General features: G+C 43.5%; 1 protein-coding gene across 1 annotated transcript in view; it reads left to right on the forward strand.

Annotated features, from left to right (window-relative positions):
- The first annotated feature begins 3,439 nt into the window (after positions 1-3,439).
- The window catches only part of FGD6 (FYVE, RhoGEF and PH domain containing 6), a 165,200-nt gene continuing 149,696 nt past the window's right edge, over positions 3,440-18,943 (forward strand). Inside the window, exon 1 of the mRNA XM_068276795.1 lies at positions 3,440-3,621. Within this exon, the coding sequence (XP_068132896.1) occupies positions 3,612-3,621 (10 nt within the window). The 5' untranslated portion in view covers positions 3,440-3,611. The remainder of the gene's footprint in view (positions 3,622-18,943) is intronic.

Genomic DNA, 18,943 nt, shown 5'->3' on the forward strand with positions numbered 1-18,943 from the left:
CAGGTATACAGTGGCGGGTCCACTGAACAGAACAGGTATACAGTGGCGGGTTCACTGAACAGGTATACAGTGGCGGGTCCACTGAACAGAACAGGTATACAGTGGCGGGTTCACAGAACAGGTATGCAGTGGCAGGTTCACTGAACACAACAGGTATGCAGTGGCAGGTTCACTGAACACAACAGGTATGCAGTGGCGTGTTCACTAAACAGGTATACAGTGGCGGGTCCACTGAACAGAACAGGTATACAGTGGCGGGTTCACAGAACAGGTATACAGTGGCGGGTCCACTGAACAGAACAGGTATACAGTGGCGGGTTCACAGAACAGGTATGCAGTGGCAGGTTCACTGAACACAACAGGTATGCAGTGGCGTGTTCACTAAACAGGTATACAGTGGCGGGTCCACTGAACAGAACAGGTATACAGTGGCGGGTTCACAGAACAGGTATACAGTGGCAGGATCACTGAACAGGTATACACTGGCAGGATCACTGAACAGGTATGCAGTGGCAGGATCACTGAACAGGTATGCACTGGCAGGATCACTGAACAGGTATGCAGTGGCAGGATCACTGAACAGGTATGCACTGGCAGGATCACTGAACAGGTATGCAGTGGCAGGATCACTGAACAGGTATGCAGTGGCAGGATCACAGTACAGGTATGCAGTGGGCTGAGGGCTCACTGAACAGAACAGGTATGCAGCCAGGAAAAGCTAAGCCTAACGAATCTTTCCCTAGAGACAGACAGCAGCTCGCCCTACTCTCTCTAATGCAGGCACACGAGTGGCCGTAATGGCCGCCGCTGCCTGCCTTATATAAGGGGGGGTGGGGCTCCAGGGGCTAGTGTAGCCAAATTGGCTACACTGGGCCTGCTGACTGTGATGTAGAGGGTCAAAGTTGACCCTCAGGTGCATTATGGGGCGAACCGAACTTCCGCAAAACGTTCGCGTGCGGCACCCGCTCGCGAACCACGTAAGTTCGCGCGAACCACGTTCGCCGGCGAACCGTTCGGCCCAACTCTAGATAGCAGTTTTATTGTGATAACTGCAGTGATAGCACTTATCACGTGATAACTGTTGTGAGAGCACTTATCATGTGATAACTGCTGTGAGAGCACTTATCATGTGATAACTGCTGTAATAGCACTTATCAGGTGATAACTGCTGTGAATCAAGCCCATAGTGTGCAGTGTGTTAGGATACTAGTTTGTTGAATCACCTTACTATTGCAGTGCAACTCTCTGCATTAAGATACATCCGTTAAAGGATATATGGGCTAAAAAAACTTTATTGATTCACTTACCTGGGGCTTCTTTCAGGCATACATATGAAACTACCGACGGGAGATATGGGCGCAGGGTAAAGCCGTTAAAAGGCTTACCCTGCTCCTGCACAAGTCCCGGCGGTGTCAATTACTATTCCCCTCCAGGCCGCCATGGATAGAGGGGGGAAGCTATTGCTGGCAGCCGAACTACAGTGTTTTTAGAGTCATTTGTGCTCCGTATTTTGACAGCACCCAAATTACTCACTGAGCGCTGTTATAGCTGTAGCCCTCCATTGCGCTGGTATTAACCTTCTGAGCCCAACACTGTGTCAGACATGTCGCTCAAGATACAGGTGTCCACCAGTATAAGTTAGCTATGTGTAGGGGCTTCAGTAAAAGTTAGCCAGAAATTGGGGAGCTAGTATAAGTGCCCCCGCCCCAATCCAGGCACCATTACTCACTGAGCCTCTATCCAGTAATGTCTATGGGGAGGATAGGGACTGAGCGTCATGACATTGATGGCATCATTACATCATCAACATCAATGACGTCATCAACGTCATGATGCTGCTCAGTCCCAATCTTCCCCACAAATAATATCGGAGCTGTGTGGGGAGTATGCAGCGATTGCTGGATAGAGGCACGGTGAGTAACAGAACCAGAATCGGGGGGGATGGGGGGGAGGGGATTGGTGGTGTGGAGCACCTATATTAGCTTCCCAATTGCTGGCTAACTTTCACTAAAGTCCCTACAGATAGCTAACTTAGGCCCGGTTCACATTAGCATTTGCCAATGGAACCGACTGTACGTTTCCGTGGTCCGTTCCGCTGAGCGGACGAAAAATTGCCGCAGGACCCAAATTTCAGGACCGTTTCGCTCAGCGGAACAGAAACGGAAGGTTTTGCAGCATATAGGAACCAATGAAAACGGATGTTTTACAGCACACTGGCTGTAAAACGGACCGTTTTCACCAGATCCAGCTGGCCTGATCCGTATGTCCGGTTCCGTAAAAAACGCTAATGTGAACCGGGCCTTATACATAGAGGGCATGGAGCAAGGGGGGATTTTGAAGGGATCCAGGCCTGATGACGTGTGAGGTGCCCCAAAAATTTCTGATGGCGACCCTGCGGCCACTGACCCAGTTCTGTGCGACTGCATGCATGCACCGCTTGTGCCTGCGCAGAACAGTCCCAAGGATGGAAGCACAACCACAAGTGGCAAATGTGCGCACTCACAGGAGCCACCGACCAAGCACTATGGAGTGGACCACAGAAGAGTGTCTGACAGCGGACCTGCAGCAAGGGGCACAGAGGCTTCTAGGCAGAGGCGTAGCAATAGGGGGTGCAGAGGTAGCCACCGCATCGGGGCCCTTGGGCCTGAGGGGCCCCGAAGGGCCCTCCCTCAACTACAGTATTAGCTCTTTATTGGTCCTGTGCTCATAATAATCACTTCTATAGATGCTTTGAATAGTAGTAATCATTAACAAACTGTTCCCCATCCCCTTCTTGCACCTCTGACACTGCCAATGCCATTGGCAGGTTTTGGTGCGCCGTATCAATTGTTATTTATAGAGTACTTGGGGGGCCCCATTGTAAAACTTGCATCAGGGCCCACAGCTCCTTAGCTACGCCACTGCTTCTAGGGGCTGGAGGAAGCCCCAGGTAAGTAAATCAGCAATAAAGTTTTTCAGCTCATGTATCCTTTAGTTCCCCGCAACTTGGTCCTGTGCCAGCGGTGTAGCTAAGAAGCTATGGGCCCCGGGGCAAGTTTTACATAGGGCCCCCCAAGCACTCTATACATAACAATTGTTAAGGTGCACCAAAACCTGCCAATGGCAACTACAGTATCAGAAATGCAAGAAGGGGATGGAAACCAGTTTGTACTACTTAAAGCATCTATAGAAGTGATTATTACCAGCACAGGGACAATAGTGAGTTAATATTGTGCTTGAGGGAGGACCCTACGGGGCCCCTCTGACCCAAGGGCCGCTACCTCTGCGATTGCTACCTCTGCAACCCCTATTGCTACGCCACTGTCCTGTGCATCATTACAGCAAGGTAGCACAAGCTAGATGTGCTCCCACTCCGCTTCGCCAAGATTTTTTGTGTCTCAGTGACGTCACATCGGCACTCCTCTCCCCCTCCCTCTTCACCACAGGGGGACGTGCTTCTTCGGGCTTCAGGGCTGCTTCTTGTCGGGACAGTACGGGGATACAGAGCGGATCTCCAGCAGTACAGTCCGGATTGTGCGTCCTGGATTCTGAGCTTATGCTGCGAGCGCTGGAGTCATGCACTGCCTCGCACACTAGCATGGAGACAAGACAAGCTTAATGGACGAAAGAACATGAGTGCCGGTGAGTTGTCTGCTCCAGGGAAGAAGTTGTCTGAGCTCTCAGATGAGGGATTTTCCACTCGCTCTGCTGCTGATGTTCCTGTACAAAGGATGTGCGAGGAGGTTTGCTGCATCTGTGTGGGGGACTGTGGGAAAGGGAGTCGTCATTCCGCTCTGCCTGGAGCACAAGTTCTGCAAAGTTACTTCGTGAGCTCAGATTCAAGTAGTCATTCATTGGCTGTTTATTAGGAATTGTATAGTCACACATGGCATCTTGCTTTTTGCTTTTGTAAACTTTTTTGAGGAAAAAATGGACATTGTACTGATCACTCAGCAGTTATCTGTGATTGCCCTATAGATAGCTAGGCTAAACCATTCATGGGTAAATAATAGCCTGATATGGTAAGCTGTCAGATAGTAGTGATGAATCTGCAGCCTTGACCAATTTTCGCTGAAAACTTATGAAAACTTGATTGCTGAAACCCCTAATGCTGGGTACACACGGTAAGATTTTGCAACCCGATCGTTTTTCCTGCACGATATCTTCATTCATTTTTCTCATTGTTTTCCATTCACCGCTATGAGAAATAGAGCGTGGAAACGATCGGGAGCAAAATCGGACATGATGGATTTTATCTATTGGATCCATCTATTGCATGGAAAATCGTACTGTGTGTATTAGGCATAATGTATTGATCATCTGGGCCCACTTAACTGAAGAAAAGCTGCTTGCTATCCAATTTGATCAGATGAATGTAATTGATCCAAAAACTGGATCGATTTGATCAATATTATGATCGAATCAGTCATCAGAAACATTATACAGCTATCAGTCAGCCACTGCCCCCCTCCTCACTGCAAGATGAATATTTTCCAAAACTCCTGATCACTGTTTAAATTGATGGACTGCCCAAAATTTTTTGAAAGTTGGCCATTTGGGCATATTGGGTGCACAAGTTATTTGGCTCTGAATCAGCCAGAAAAATATGTACACGTGTGGCAATGTAGGAAATAGGGCTGCTGTCCTTCGCAACAGAGAGAATATTACAAAACAGAAATAAGGTCCCATTGTGTGAGAACTCCTAAGGGCAGCTACTGCAGCATCCCCTGCATTGCATTTTCATGCAACACGTAAGAACAGACCCATACATTGTTTAAATTTAACTGTTCTCATTTGCAGCGTACAATGCTTTGTGGCATGCATTTTAAGCGCACAGTGAATGCATAGTCATTCGATCAAATGCATGGCATCTACGCTTTCAAGACATGGTGTAAACTGGCAAATCCAGACAAAAAATAGAAACTTTTTCTTCTTTTAATGTACATTGAGTGGGTAAAGGGTACAGATCTTTTTTACTGCTGTTCTGCTTGGGAGATTTCCCATCACTTCAAGCAGTCTAAGAAAAATGGAGGAGCAGGAAGTTAGAGGAAATCGGGGAAAAAACAGGTGCTTGTTCTTTAACTTTTTGCCAGTTAGGGACAACCCTGATAATTTGACCTCTAGATCACTTCCTGTTCCAACTGTCACATGAACAGGAAGTGAGGTGGAATTTCTGTAACTGGGACATAGACAGCCATGTAAATCTTAAGGATTTAACTCTGTATACCTTACATTTTTTTTTTTTTATTTTTTTTTTAATGTCTGGAGTTGCATTTAAAGTACCGTACACATTTCTTAAATGACCTGCATTAAGATCAGTGGGTTTCTTTTGCTGTTATTGGCCTTTCTTAAAACCGTACAGGAACATCCGTGTTTTTTCATTGTCCTAGCTTTGTTACTCTTAATCATATTTACTTTGTGCCTATGTGCAGAATCCAGGGTGCATATTGTACTGTGGTTATGATAGAGTGAATAATCATTAAGCTGCAGCTTTCTGACAGAGGAGCTGTCCTATTCTACAGTATAGATGCTTTGGTGATATTGAACTGTAAGGATGAGCAGGCCACCTGTTGTTGATAGGAAGGAAACAATTACTGTTATTTAGTGTTTATCCTATGGATGAAGAGGTCACATTTGGAGGAGGTGAAGTATTTCCCTTTGTAGCCAAACCTCTGGTCCAGCAACAGGATGTTTATTTTACATATTCCAGACTGTAGTTTTCTAGTTACAGCACAAGTCATTTCCACATGTTCCTGCAAAACACTGCAAAAATATGCACTGACTTTTTTACATCAGTGGAACAGATGGCTGAGATTGCCTAGGTTAACATTGACCTATACTGTTATAAGTCACATTTGTTAAAAAGACTCAGCTGCTGGAAACCTGATTTTGTTTTATAATGTAAACTCAAAGCTGTTTACTTTTTTATGTTTTTCATGATGGCCTTTAACTCCCCCCAGGCAATATGCATTATGCCCAATGCTATTCTGCATGCCCAGCGTACATGTTAGAAGACAGCAGTTTACCATAATGCACCTGAAAGGCAGACCTTGACGTTGTTTTCTAGAAAACATTCCTGTTATTAAAGTGATTTTGCAGCGCTTTGGGAGGCCGAGCGATTAGCTTTGTAAAAAAAACTTTAACCTCCATAGCGATAACCCCGAGTTAGGCTTGGGGTTGGAAATCTGCAGCTCAGAGCAGTAACACTGAGCCAGACTCATGGTAACCGCTGTGAGGTCTATGTAGAGCGATGGCACGCAGCGGGCATTTTCACTCACCTCCCTGGGATCCAGACGCTGGCAACCATTCCTCTTCCTGCCCACGGAGGCTCTGCATTCCCCTGGTGAGATCGCTGCCTGTCGCCATGACAAAAATGGGCTGCAGGAGGATTCGGGAAGCCTCTGGATGGCACCACTGAGGTAAGTATGTAACTGTAAGTTGTGTACAAAGGGGTGGAAAGGTAAAATTTTGATTACCTGTTTCCTCACTGCAGATATTTTTCCCTCACTGTTTCACTGACTGGAGAGAATAAGGTGATCACATATTTTAAACTGAAGATGGAAATAAAAACCTCTTAGCAGTTTGGGCAATAGCTGGGGCATGTATTAGGTTTTAATGGCGGCCTCAGTCTCTACTGTGCAGATTTCTCTAGACTTCCTGCCCTGTGACTGGAGAGGAAGTGAGGGAAAATCACTTCATTGATGACACAGCAATAAAAACAGACGTTTTAAAACCTTTTTGGTTGGAGTTTGTTAAGATTAGAGATTCAACGTTAAAGGACACATGAAGTGAGAGGTATATGGAGGCTGCCATATACATATTTCGTTTTAAACAATACTAGTTGCCTGGCAGTCCTGCTGAACTCTCTGGCTGCAGTAGTGTCTGGATCATACACCTGAAACAAGCATGCAGCTAATCTAGTCAGCTTGCTCAGGGGCTATGGCTAAAAGCATCGGAGGAAGTGGATCATCCGGATACCCAGACCATTAGCATTGCTTAGAAATAAATATGTCAGCCTCCATATCCTTCCCAGTGTTTAGGTGTGCTTTAAGTACTAACGCGCCCCCCCCCCCCCTTTTTTTTTTTTCTATTTTATATGTTTACTTTTCATTTTTTTTTTTTTTTTTTTTTTTTTTTTATTCTTTATTTGAGGGAATGGGTGAAATGTGTATACAAAGTCAGATATTTATTTTACTGTCCATATCCTTTTTGAGAGCTTTCTGATCCTTCCTCAGAGTAGCCAAGGCTTTAAAAAAAAAAAAAGTTCTGTCCGAGGTTGAAAGAAAATCTAACAAGTAAAGACATCTTTGGGCTCAGGCTGTTCTGACATGTATGTTTGGCTTACAGAGGTGTGATGTACCGGTATATTCAACCCACTGACTTGAAGCAATGCATTCTGGGTGTTGCTTCTCCCTCTTGTGATGGTGAATTGTGTAAACATTTTCTGTAGGCACAGTAGTGGCCTAATTTGACAAATGATGACTGATAAGTGGAAATATCATGACCCGGAAATTCAAGCTTCACAAATCTGTCACTGATCATAAGCTTTTCCATAGATTTTGCTACACGCAGGCAACACAGTATTTTGCTTTTATGTGGTATAACAACAGAGGCGCCAAGTAGAGTAAAATTGTTAAAAAGGGGGAAGTGAAACGCGTTGCACTTTTGGAGCTCATAATAAATGTTACTTTAAACTTGAAGTAACCTGCCCGTTGTCTGGCCATTTTTTTCAGAAGGGAGGTAAGTCCACCCACTTCCCCCTTTTTAACAATTTTAACTAATTTTACTCTACTTGGCGCCTCTGTTGTTATACCACATAATTGTTGAGTCCACCCTTGGTGGAGGGGTGTATCCCCATTTCCTTCTATCTACAGAGAGCGACTTCTTAACCCTGAGCGGGGTCAGGTTACAATTCTCCCCGCCTGCTTATCCAGTGGTTGCCTTGGAGGCGACCCGTCCTTGTGAGTATAATCATTGTGTGTGTTTGCATCAGACATCACCTTATTAACATACTACACCATATCGGGCTCTCCGTTCTCCCCCTTTCTTTCAAGTATTTTGCTTTGCACATAAGCCATTTCTGCATTATTCACTTTTATATTGGCTGGCTGGATTTGCAATGCTGACTTTCTGTGCCAATGTCAGCTACTGCTGAGCTGAACTAAACTAGTCTCTGTTCTGTCCAAAATCATCTGCAAATTCTATCATTACATACAGGAGATAGTCAAGAACAAGCCGGCAGTGGGTACCAAGTAGCCAATCTGAGAACAGAGCTGATCTGCACAGAGGAAGGCAGTCCCACACTCCAGTCAGCTTTGTACCTTTGTGCACAGGTCTCTGGGTCATGTGACTGACTTTTCTGTAACCCACTGCACCAAATAATAATGACCAATCCAGGATAGATTCAGTAATTGCATGAACACTCATGAGTATGATTGTCAGTAGCACAAATACTTTGTCTAGTGGTGTTTGACCTTATTGGCATGAAGCAAGGTGACAGCTACTTTCCATAGGCAGAACATATTATATCTATCAGTGTTATTGGTTGATACAGTTCATAGTGCGCTTGCATGTACTGAACTGTTCAGGAGGTGGCATGATGGCTCTGTCTGTTTCGGAGAAGGAAGGCAATGTCAGTGCATCAAGGCCATGCAACTGAGGACTGGGTGGAGGTGCTGTCAGGAGACAACAGTAGAGCAGAGGAAAATATCTAATCATAACAAATGAACTGGCAAGAAAGCATTTTTGTGGTTTATATAGCAATTGATGCATGCACATACGTACACAGGCTGTGTTACGTCTTACAAGAATATTGTATATTTTAGTTATAGATGTCTGTTTTTGCTTGAACATAGCCCAAGTAATCTCAAAACTGAATACAAATTCTAACAGCATGCAGGTTGTTAAAGGGTGATAAATGGTGTATAGACAGTTCATCCATCTCAGTGGTTTTCTGTGTGTATTGTTGTTTGTTTTTAGGAATTTGTTTTGGATCACAATAATAGTGTAAATGATCACAGTTAAAATTTACAGGTTTGATAGTATTCCTGCATTGTAGCTGCATCACATCTGCAGGCAGGGCAATATATCTGGTCTGATCTGACATTTGCTGTACTTGTGTGCGTACCTTAAAGCTTTGTCATAATGACAATGGAATAACTTGCCAAGAGATTTTCTCTATAAATTACTGGATTCTACCAAGTATCACTGATATTTTAGTAACCTATACAAATACAATACAGTAATGGACAGATAGCTGACAATACTGGTAAGCAAGTTAGAATCCATATTTCTTCCCATGTTTTATACACCAGTGGTTCAGGATGCCTCATTTGGCTTCAGGTGTATAAAACAATGATTTCAATAGCTCCTTTTATTGACCTGAAGCAAACATTGCTTCTTGGATATGAAATATCCTGTACAACATGCCTTCTGCTTTTTTAAAAAGGCCATTTCGTCATATTTTACATAATTATAAGGCTGGTTTCACAGTGGGACGTTACAGGCGCACGTCAGAGCAGCCTGTAACGCACCCCACCGCACAGCAATGAAAAATCAATGGGCTGTTCACAGTGCCCACGTTGCGTTACAGTGTAACGCTGCGCCATAATATAACGTACTGCATGCAGTACTTTGTAAGCGGCAGAGCCGCGTTAGACTGTTTGCACATGCTCAGTAACGTTGGGGAGGAGCGGAGAGCGGCCAGGCACATGGCTAATTAATATTCACTGCACTCAGTGACGTGCAGTGTTTACTTCCTTGAGCGGCCGCTCTATGCGGCGATTGGCCGGGCGGGACCACGTGATGCCGCATGCGTCCAAGAGTGCGCATTACGAACGCCAGAGTGAGCTGCACAACGTGGCTCACTCTGACGTCCAAAGCAGAGAGCACCAGGCGTTGCGTTAGGGGCACATTGTGCGACCATAACGTCCCCTAAAACGCAACGTCCTGGTGTGAAACCAGCCTAATACTACTATAATTCTCCAAAATTTTTGGGCCTATTGCAGGAAATTAAGCCTGCCTGCTATGCCATACACTTGAAATGGTGAGGGAAGAAAAACTCACAAATGGGAACAGTTCTAAAAATTCCCTTTGACTCTGGCTCAATTTCAGCCCACTTTGTATTTGAGTTTGACACCTCTGTAATACATAAACTGTGCAAAGTCGCCAATACGATAATGGGTGAATAATGTGGTAGAAAATGGATCTATGGGATCAAATTCTGCCGGGAAAAAATTACCCTGTGTATTTTATTTGTAATGTTGCTGGTATGTCATTGCCTGCATAGATTCACATTGTCGATTTGTGGTGTTTTTTTAATATTATTATTGTGCTGTTTATGTTTATGCCTTGTTTGTTGGTCTATATATTGTTTTCCTTTGTTTTTCCTTTTGACATAGATGCCTGCATTTTTGCTATTCGAATTAGCCATGGTTTTATGTTATCACAGTTTTGGAATTGATACATTCACATGAGCCTGAGGCACAAAGAGAGGAAATGAGTGACCCTAGTTCAGAGAATAATGGTCTTTCCTGGGATACTTTTATCGCTGCACACAAGTTCGGCATTGTCCCTGTAAGCAGTAAAAGCAATGGGCTTGTAAATGGACTTCACTGAACCATAATTAAGTGTTTTTGCGAACTGTAATTAGGAAGCAGGTCTTTTCTTGCTTATCAGTTTATATTGGATGGCAGCGCTTGCTCATTGTGTGCAAGGTAATGAAAAAGTCCTATTTAAGCAGCTGCTTTAGCTTTTGGTAGGTTGGGAGAAATAAAAGAAAACCCTGATCTGTTTCCAGGAAAATGTTGCCCATTGTAAATAATTATAACCGCCAGCATATTTTTTATTAGTTAAGCTCTAAGGTTTAATTAATTGTACGCTGTGCTGCTTTTGCAGGGGGAATTAGGTGACTTGTGTGTAGCTTCTCAACTGTGGTAGGGATCTTTCCAAAGGTACCCAAATAACCATTTGCATGTCACATGCAGATAGTAGGCTGGCAGATACCTACCAAAGCCTTTTGGCTCTGCTTTAGTAAACATACCTCTGCTACCGAAACACTACTAACTGTTGGGTGATATTTTCATAGATATAATTCTCCTCTGAGGCTTGCCTAGACAATCCTGAATCGGGCAGTTTTGGCGCATGACACTCAGCACCGCACGCTGAAAGCGGGCACCGCTATACCACTAGTGCTATAATACGTGCCCCACGTGAGGTTTAGTATTTAATGCCGCCGGGGATTTGAGTGGCAGCAGGGTGAGCTGTCATTCGGCCAAGCTCACCGGTGGTGCAGTAATACTTAGGCGACAATCAATCTGCATAGAACAATTGTTTTGTGGCCTAGAACAAGCGTACACTAGGTGTAACAGCAATGGTTGTTCCACCTTTAGTGGTAATCTGGCTGACCAAAGCATCATGTCTACAAGTACCTTTATGTCTTCCTGCAGCTGCTCATAGCTAAGGAGTGACTCAGGGCTGCCATATACAAATAATATTGGTAGCAAGCAATGTTTCAGGCTGCAGATGCCTTCCTCTTTGGAAAGAGTCACTTTATTTCCTTCACATGACTCGAAGTAACAGGAAAACGTTTTAAAGCTGATATTCACAGTAGTATAAACCTGGTAGGGTTCTTTCTCAATATTATTGTAATGTGTACCCCTTTTAAAAGATGATGACACTTGATGCATAAATATCTATTAGAAAAACTATGTAACTGAGTATGAAGGCTTTTTAAACATTCCATCACGCTTTTAACTCAAATACCTTTTCAGGTTTGTTTATACTTAATGTATCATTTATTTTTATTCTCAAAACTAATGGATTGTTTGTGACAAATTAAAGTACCCACTGGGACAAGCATAAGTACATTCTGTGTCTGTGTGTATACTGTGGGACTGAAGCATACTGTTTATACACCAGATTATCTCTTGCAGAATTTTGGTTAGCTGGCTGAGCTAAATTTGTGAGGGAAGGGATAGTATTTTTGCTGTAATCCACAGTATCCACTCAAATATGAGTTCACCTAAATACTTGACCCACTTAATTTGGAGTTAAATGTCAAGTTGAAATGTGTGTAGCTAAAAATCCCTACCTGGCCCCTTAACACCCCCCCCAAAAAAAAAAAAAAAACACCACCCAACAAAAAGTATAATGTCCTTTTCCCTTCATAACAAGTATACCTATCTTCTCCTCACCACTCATAATGAGCACAGCTACATCTTTTTTTTCTGCTTTTTTCAGAACCTCCTTCCCATAACCATTTCTTCCCTCATCCCTCCATATGTATAGCCAATTCCTCGCTCCTTCCTTCAACACCTTCAAGCAAGCCCTCAAAACACATTTCTTTAAAATAGCCTACCCCACATCTACCACACTCTAACTCTATGTCAATCACTCTTTCCACAGTCCTACCTTATGTGTCCCCCCACCCTTTAGATTGTAAGCCTTGGCAGGGCCTCCCCCCTCCCTTAGTGTGTCCTTCTTAATTTTACTACCCCAGCAATTACACCCTTTTCATGGACTAACTTGTACTTGTTTTGCCAGGTCTCTGTAAACTGCATTTTATTCCCTGATTGTATGTATAACCTTGTGCTATGTTGTATAACCGTTTGCTACCTCTCTGTCTGTCACCCCTTGTTGTAATGTATGTATCCCTATTTATTGTCCAGCGCTGTGTAATATGTTGGCGCTTTATAAATACAATAAAGAATAATAATAATATTGCCCACACCCTCACCCATAACAAGTTTAGCTGCTTCTTCCCCCTTCTTACGAGAATGACCATGATCTCCCTGGATAGCAACTATAATGGTTAGTCCCTCATTCATAGAGTATATGATTGCTTCTCCCCTCTCATAACAAATGCAGCCATAGCAACTACTCTTTTACCCCCCCAAGCCCTCATCTTATATAAAGTACAGCTTTCCCTCCATAACCGCTGTGGTAATTTCCTCTCTAAAACACAAAAATTACCAGAAGATCTAGCCATTTTCAGCAGTTACTCACTAAGTTGCTCCTTTTACCAGTGGGGTGCCTACTTTTGTGCTTTTATGCAAACAGAAAATTTATATTCCATTGGAGATGACTTTTAATCTTTTTATTATGAAATATGCTGTTGTTACCTTATGCAGAAGGAGTGGGTAAGAGACCGAGGTATAGAACCTAGTTAATTGTCCATACCTTTTTTTTTTTTTTTTTTTTTTTTTTTTTTTTCTTGAACTTTTATTGAAATTTTACAGTTCTGAATAAGCAGATCCAAACACTTGTAATATATATGTTTTATGATGGGTCTGGAAATTTTTTTTAACAAACCCCTTGAGTTGGAATAATTTATACCTTCAGTGAGTCCACCAGCACCTCATCCCATTCCTCGTTTGCCAACCCCAGAATGTCCAGCTGTCATTTTGCAAAGTACTTATCCAACCTGGGAGAACTTGGCACTGTTCGTCAGTACTTTATATATTGTAGACCATGGTTTGTCTAACCTAAAATGAGATGATATTTTATGGGATCTGACTCGGTAGAAGATAGACCATGACACAGTTGCATGTAACGAAAAAAGTGCCTTCACTTTTATATTACCATTAATGTCTATTGCTTTTAAATAAATCACTGAAATTATGATATAATATCCAACATTACATCCGTTCTTACAAGTCTTTTATTCAGGGTTTTTCGAGTAAGCCTGAAGTATGTTATCTTTAGAGAGGATAACTTTATTGCCAAGAAAGGAAAACAAATGTTCCCTTAGAACCTTAGCATGGAAATGCCCGCCTCTTGTATGCAAGAGCTAAAAATATATGTTGACCCTTTCACCTAATTCAGCCAACTGCTTGCAGATAAAATTCTTCCAGGATATTTCCTACAAACGTAGCACTCACTTTAGAACAATGCTGTGGAAAAGAGCAACCTATAAAAAGGGTGCTCTCCATCTTCCTGTTCTGATCTGCCCTTAGCTGGTAATGTTACTTGTTTTTGCTGTCTGTTGCTTCAAGCAGATGAACTAAAACCAAAGGGCCCATTCTGTAAACAGCAAAAAGCAGCCTCTAATTGTAATTGAAAGAAAAATAATTTTCAATAACTGCTCCTAATGCTAAGGCTTCAACAGGAAAAATACTTTTCCTGCAAATTAACTATAGTACACAAATATGTTTCTCCAACACAATAACTTAGCAAAAGTGAGTCAAAACAGATAGATTGCCAAATGACTTGCACTGATCTACAGTCACCTTTTGCTAGTTAAAATGTATCTGGTCACAAAAAAAGGGACTGTAATACTTTCGGTATGGCATGAGTCCTGTCCAGTAGCCAATTACTATTAGAAATTGTTTTTTTATATGCTGAAAATTTTATTCCCAAATTATTGTATGCATGTCCTTTCTCCTCCTGTCTCCATGCCATTTTATCAGGGACAGAGATATGCACTGTTGGCTTCACATCCGAGTGTTATCTACTGTTTTATCTGTCCGTTGGGCATCTTTCCAGGACAGACCTAACATGCAGGTGTTGCGTGAGTGGAGACAACAATGCTCTTGGGCAGCCATTGGCTGAATCGATCCGCTGAGTTGATTGCATTGGTGGCTTCTGCACACACACTTCATGTCAAACTCCAGTCCTCGAGGGCCGAGGTCCTCGCTCATTTTTGTCACATCTCAAATGAATTGCTAGGCCTAACTTAGGAAAGAAATGGTTCATCAAATAGAACACATTCTTCATTTCTCAAACCATTCAAAACACTGGCATGGATATGGCTCTGAAAGACTGGAGTTTGACACCTGTGTGCTAGATGAAACTGCACCAAGGTAGCCGGTAATCTCTTCCTCTGCTGAGAATCTAGCGTGTGTAGAGCAGCCCTCCAATGCCTCCACCAGCAATCAGCCCGTCGGTTCAGTTCAGCTCTTAGCTGGTCGCTGGCTGAGAGCATTGTTCTGCCTACTCATCTGCTTCCCCCCCACATAGCAACCTTTGCACAGTGTCTAACCTGCAATGTCAGTCGTAGGATCGGGTCCCAGCCCCTGCCAGGGAACATACCTTGTACACATGTACAACGTATGTCCCCTGGCATGGATTGGGACCCGATGCCTCAGTTTACATTGCAGGCTTTACTGTGTAGAAAACTGACACAAAATTGGCCTTACTGTGTTTTAGCACACACTGACACATAGATCACATGTGGTGGACTCATTGTCAAGCTCTGGATGCACTGTTACTGGTGAAAATTGATGAATGACTGCCACAAAAATGGACATAATAAAGTACAGCATGCACAGAGCCTCAGAAAGCAGATTATGATCTATGGTCTAAAGGCTTCAGTATTTCATATTTCTATCTTTTTATGTGAGAGTGTGGCATTGTCAGACAAAGTTTCTGCAGTATAGATTTGAGGTTAAAAAGTGAGATTTAAAGTGGATAGATTACATTTATGCTGATGCTAATGTGGACAAGACTACACATTCCATTATCTATAAGTGTAATTTCCTGTGCTAAATTGTTTGTACAGAGATCCTTTGTTGTGAGTCATTGTAGGCCAGTGCTGTCTTGCCCCCAGTTATTTTGTTCCAACTTGCAGTTTGTTTCCTTGCTTGTTATACACCTGCAGAAGCGATTATAACTTTCTGCCAGTTTACACCTTAACTGGAAAAATGCTTTTAGAACTACAAAGCCAATCTGCTTCTATTGAGTTACTAACTGACTAATGTAAACAAATAATGGTACTGCACTGTATCATCGCTACTCCTTGGAGTAGTTTTTGGTTGTCTCTTTTGTTTAATGAAACTAATATTTATATCAGTTTGACTTTTCCAGTAGCCATGTCACGAGTATCATGCATGGAATAAAAACAAAAAAGAAACACTAAGGGCTTGTTCACACTAAGGGCGTTTTCGCCCTTTTTTTTTTTTAAGCGCCAGCGATTTTCATATTGCCCTAAATGCATGTGTGCTATGATTCCCTATGAGAGTGTTCACATCTGAGCGGTTCGATTCCGATCCGCTCACCAAAGTGCTGCCTGTACCATTTTTGGAGCAATTTGCCTCATTGGAAGGTATAGGGACATTGCAAAGCGTTTGAAAAAACGCTTTTTATAGCAATTTCCCCAGCACGTTCATGAATAAATACATTGGCGTCAATTCACCAGAGGTTACCAACCTATTTATCTCTTGGGGGGTAATTTACCTCCTGTGATATCTCCAAATAGCAATTCTCCAGAAGTATAGGGGAAAATATCGACAGAGAGAAATGCAAGAGATAAATGTGAGATAAGTATGAGATAAATAAGTGATAGTTAGTAGTTAGTTTTTCTCCAAATCACAATTCACCAGGAAAGAAAGGGGGTGTGGCCATTCGTTATTTTTTCATCTCTTTATCCCCTGAATGAACCTGGAGATATCGTGGTTTTCACACAGCAGCTGCTGCTGTGGAAGATGGAGCCTTTTGAGCTCACTCTGTTAGGCCTAGTGCACACCAAAAACCGCTGGCAGATCCACAAAATGCTAGCAGATTTTGAAACGCTTTTTCCTCTTTTTCTGTAGCGTTTCAGCTAGCATTTTGCGGTTTTGTGAAGCGTTTTTGGTGTAGTAGATTTCATGTATTGTTACAATAAAGCTGTTACTGAACAGCTACTGTAACAAAAACCGCCTGGCAAACCGCTCTGAAGTGCCGTTTTTCAGAGCGGTTTGCGTTTTTCCTATACTTAACATTGAGGCAGAAACGCCTCCGCAATCCAAAATCTGCAGCAGCCCGGGAGTATGCGTTTCTGCAAAACGCCTCCCGCTCTGGTGTGCACCAGCCCATTGAAATACATTACCCAAGCGTATCCGCAGCCGCAAGCGGATCGCAAAACGCAGCCGAACCGCTCTGGTGTGCACTAGGCCTTAGAGCTTGCTTCTATTATGAGGAGACGACGGCGCAGGAGGAGGGTCTGTTTATTCGCCCCTCGTATTTTTCGTGAGAGAACAGTTCTTGATAATTTTACTGAGACAGAGGTGGTGAAGAAGTTCAGACTCGCTCGTGATATGATTTATGATATGATCCGGCAGTAAAAGGCAGGAATACTCTGGTCAGGTAGTGGTAAAACTCCGCCTCCTACCCACAATGCTTCACTTTCAAGCTTACAGAGAGGAAAAGTATCCCATGTAAATCATTAATACCGATTACCTAACTCTCTGCTTTCTCACACTTTCCTCATGCATATCTCTCCATTATCCCCTGCTATTGAACACTTTTCTCTCTGTCCTCTCACACTGGTGAATTGACTCCAGAGTGTTAAAATACCTCATGAGATAAACTACCTACCTTTTTTCTCTTAGTAAATCCTCTCTGGTGAATTGACGCCATTGTATTTATTCATTTCTGGGTGACAGTGTAATGATCCGCTCAGCTGCCTGCGCAGGCAGGCAGCTTTTTGACCACTGTTCAGGTCTACATTCTGCAGGTCTCTGGAAGAGAGACCTTTTGTCAGTTTTGCTGCTGCTGGGGAATTTGCATACGTTGGTCATGCAAATTTCCTGGCCACATCCTCTGGAGGTTTGTACTATAAATACCATGTGATATCACAGACCTGGGCTGGTCATAAGGGTTTGTCCTGTGAAACACTCCTGGAGTGTCAGCCTTGCTCATTGTTTAAAGATTAGCTTAGAGTAATTCTTGGGACTGCACTAGGCAGGTTCCCTAGTGCAGTTAGGATTGCATATCTGTTTGTTTGTCTGTTACGATTGTCCTGTCCCAGCGGTGGTCGACAGGAAATCGTTCTGTGTGTCTGAGTGCTAACCGGAACAGCGGTTGTTACTGGTAGCCCCTTCTGATCTGTCTTGCCTGGATCGCACTCGCCTTGCGCTAGTGCTGTGGATCCTTCTGGTCTGCAACTCTCTTGCTGTACTTGGATCGCACTTGCTCTGGCGGAAAGAGCAGTGGATCCAGCTCGCTCTGTTTCTATACTTGGATCGCACTCGCTCTGGCGGAAAGAGCAGTGGATCGTATCTCTCACTTATTCCTGTTTTCGTGTATCTGTCTTGTCTGCTATGAACGCTTGCTGGAGGCTCGGTGAGGTAACCGTTAAGCAAGCGCTCGCGTTTTCTGTTTCATGTTTGTCTGTCGGTGGTTAGTTAGGCGTGCTTGTCTCTGTTGTGCTTAACACGCGGAGACCGCGCAGTAAACGCGTTCGCTGTTGCGAATGAGTGCGGTGTTCGCGTTTAGTTAGCGTTTGTTATTTTCCTTATCTTCTCATTGTATTATTTGCTGTGCCTTTGCTACTCTCGTGCTCTACCTTGCTGTAGCCTTGTGTCACCTCTGGCAATCGCCTCTCTCGCGATTGCGTTCCTACTTCATATCTGCTGTTGTGTATGCACCGTCGCGGGTTGGCGACTAGTTTGGTGCACACACATACAATCTGTCCCTTTGCTCAATCTCATTTGCAATCGCTTCTCAGGCGATTGCGTTCTCACTCAGTTTCCTTTGTTGTGTGTCCACCGTTGCAGGTTGGCGACTAGATTGGTGCACACACATACATTCCTCCTCTGTGCTTATTCTGTCTTGTCGCTGTTAGCAATCGCCATCTCCTGCGATTGCCTTCTCACCTTATCTTCATGGTTGTGTGCATCGTCGCAGGGTGGCGACTAGATTGGTGGACACGCGTACCCTCTGTCGCTTTGCTCTGTCTCTCTTTCAGGGCTATCTTGCCCTGCGTTTCTTCCCTTCGTACAATTCCTGTCTGGCGTCTGTGGCAGGGCAGAGGAGCTGTTCCTCTGCACTCCACAGCTCCACCTGCTGACAGGAATTTCACTCTACAGGTGCGTTGCACCTTTTGCTGGGTTCCCTCAAATTATACGCTAGTGGAGGATTTCCGCAGTGTCAGCGCACGTCCTGTGCGCTGATCACGGAGATAATTCCACAATCGTTACAAAGTTCACATACTGACGTCAGGAAGTGAAAAAACAGAAACGCTCTGCAAAAGTGCTTACAAAAGCGA

Source organism: Hyperolius riggenbachi, chromosome 3 (genome assembly GCF_040937935.1).
Source record: "Hyperolius riggenbachi isolate aHypRig1 chromosome 3, aHypRig1.pri, whole genome shotgun sequence".
NCBI lineage: Eukaryota > Metazoa > Chordata > Amphibia > Anura > Hyperoliidae > Hyperolius > Hyperolius riggenbachi.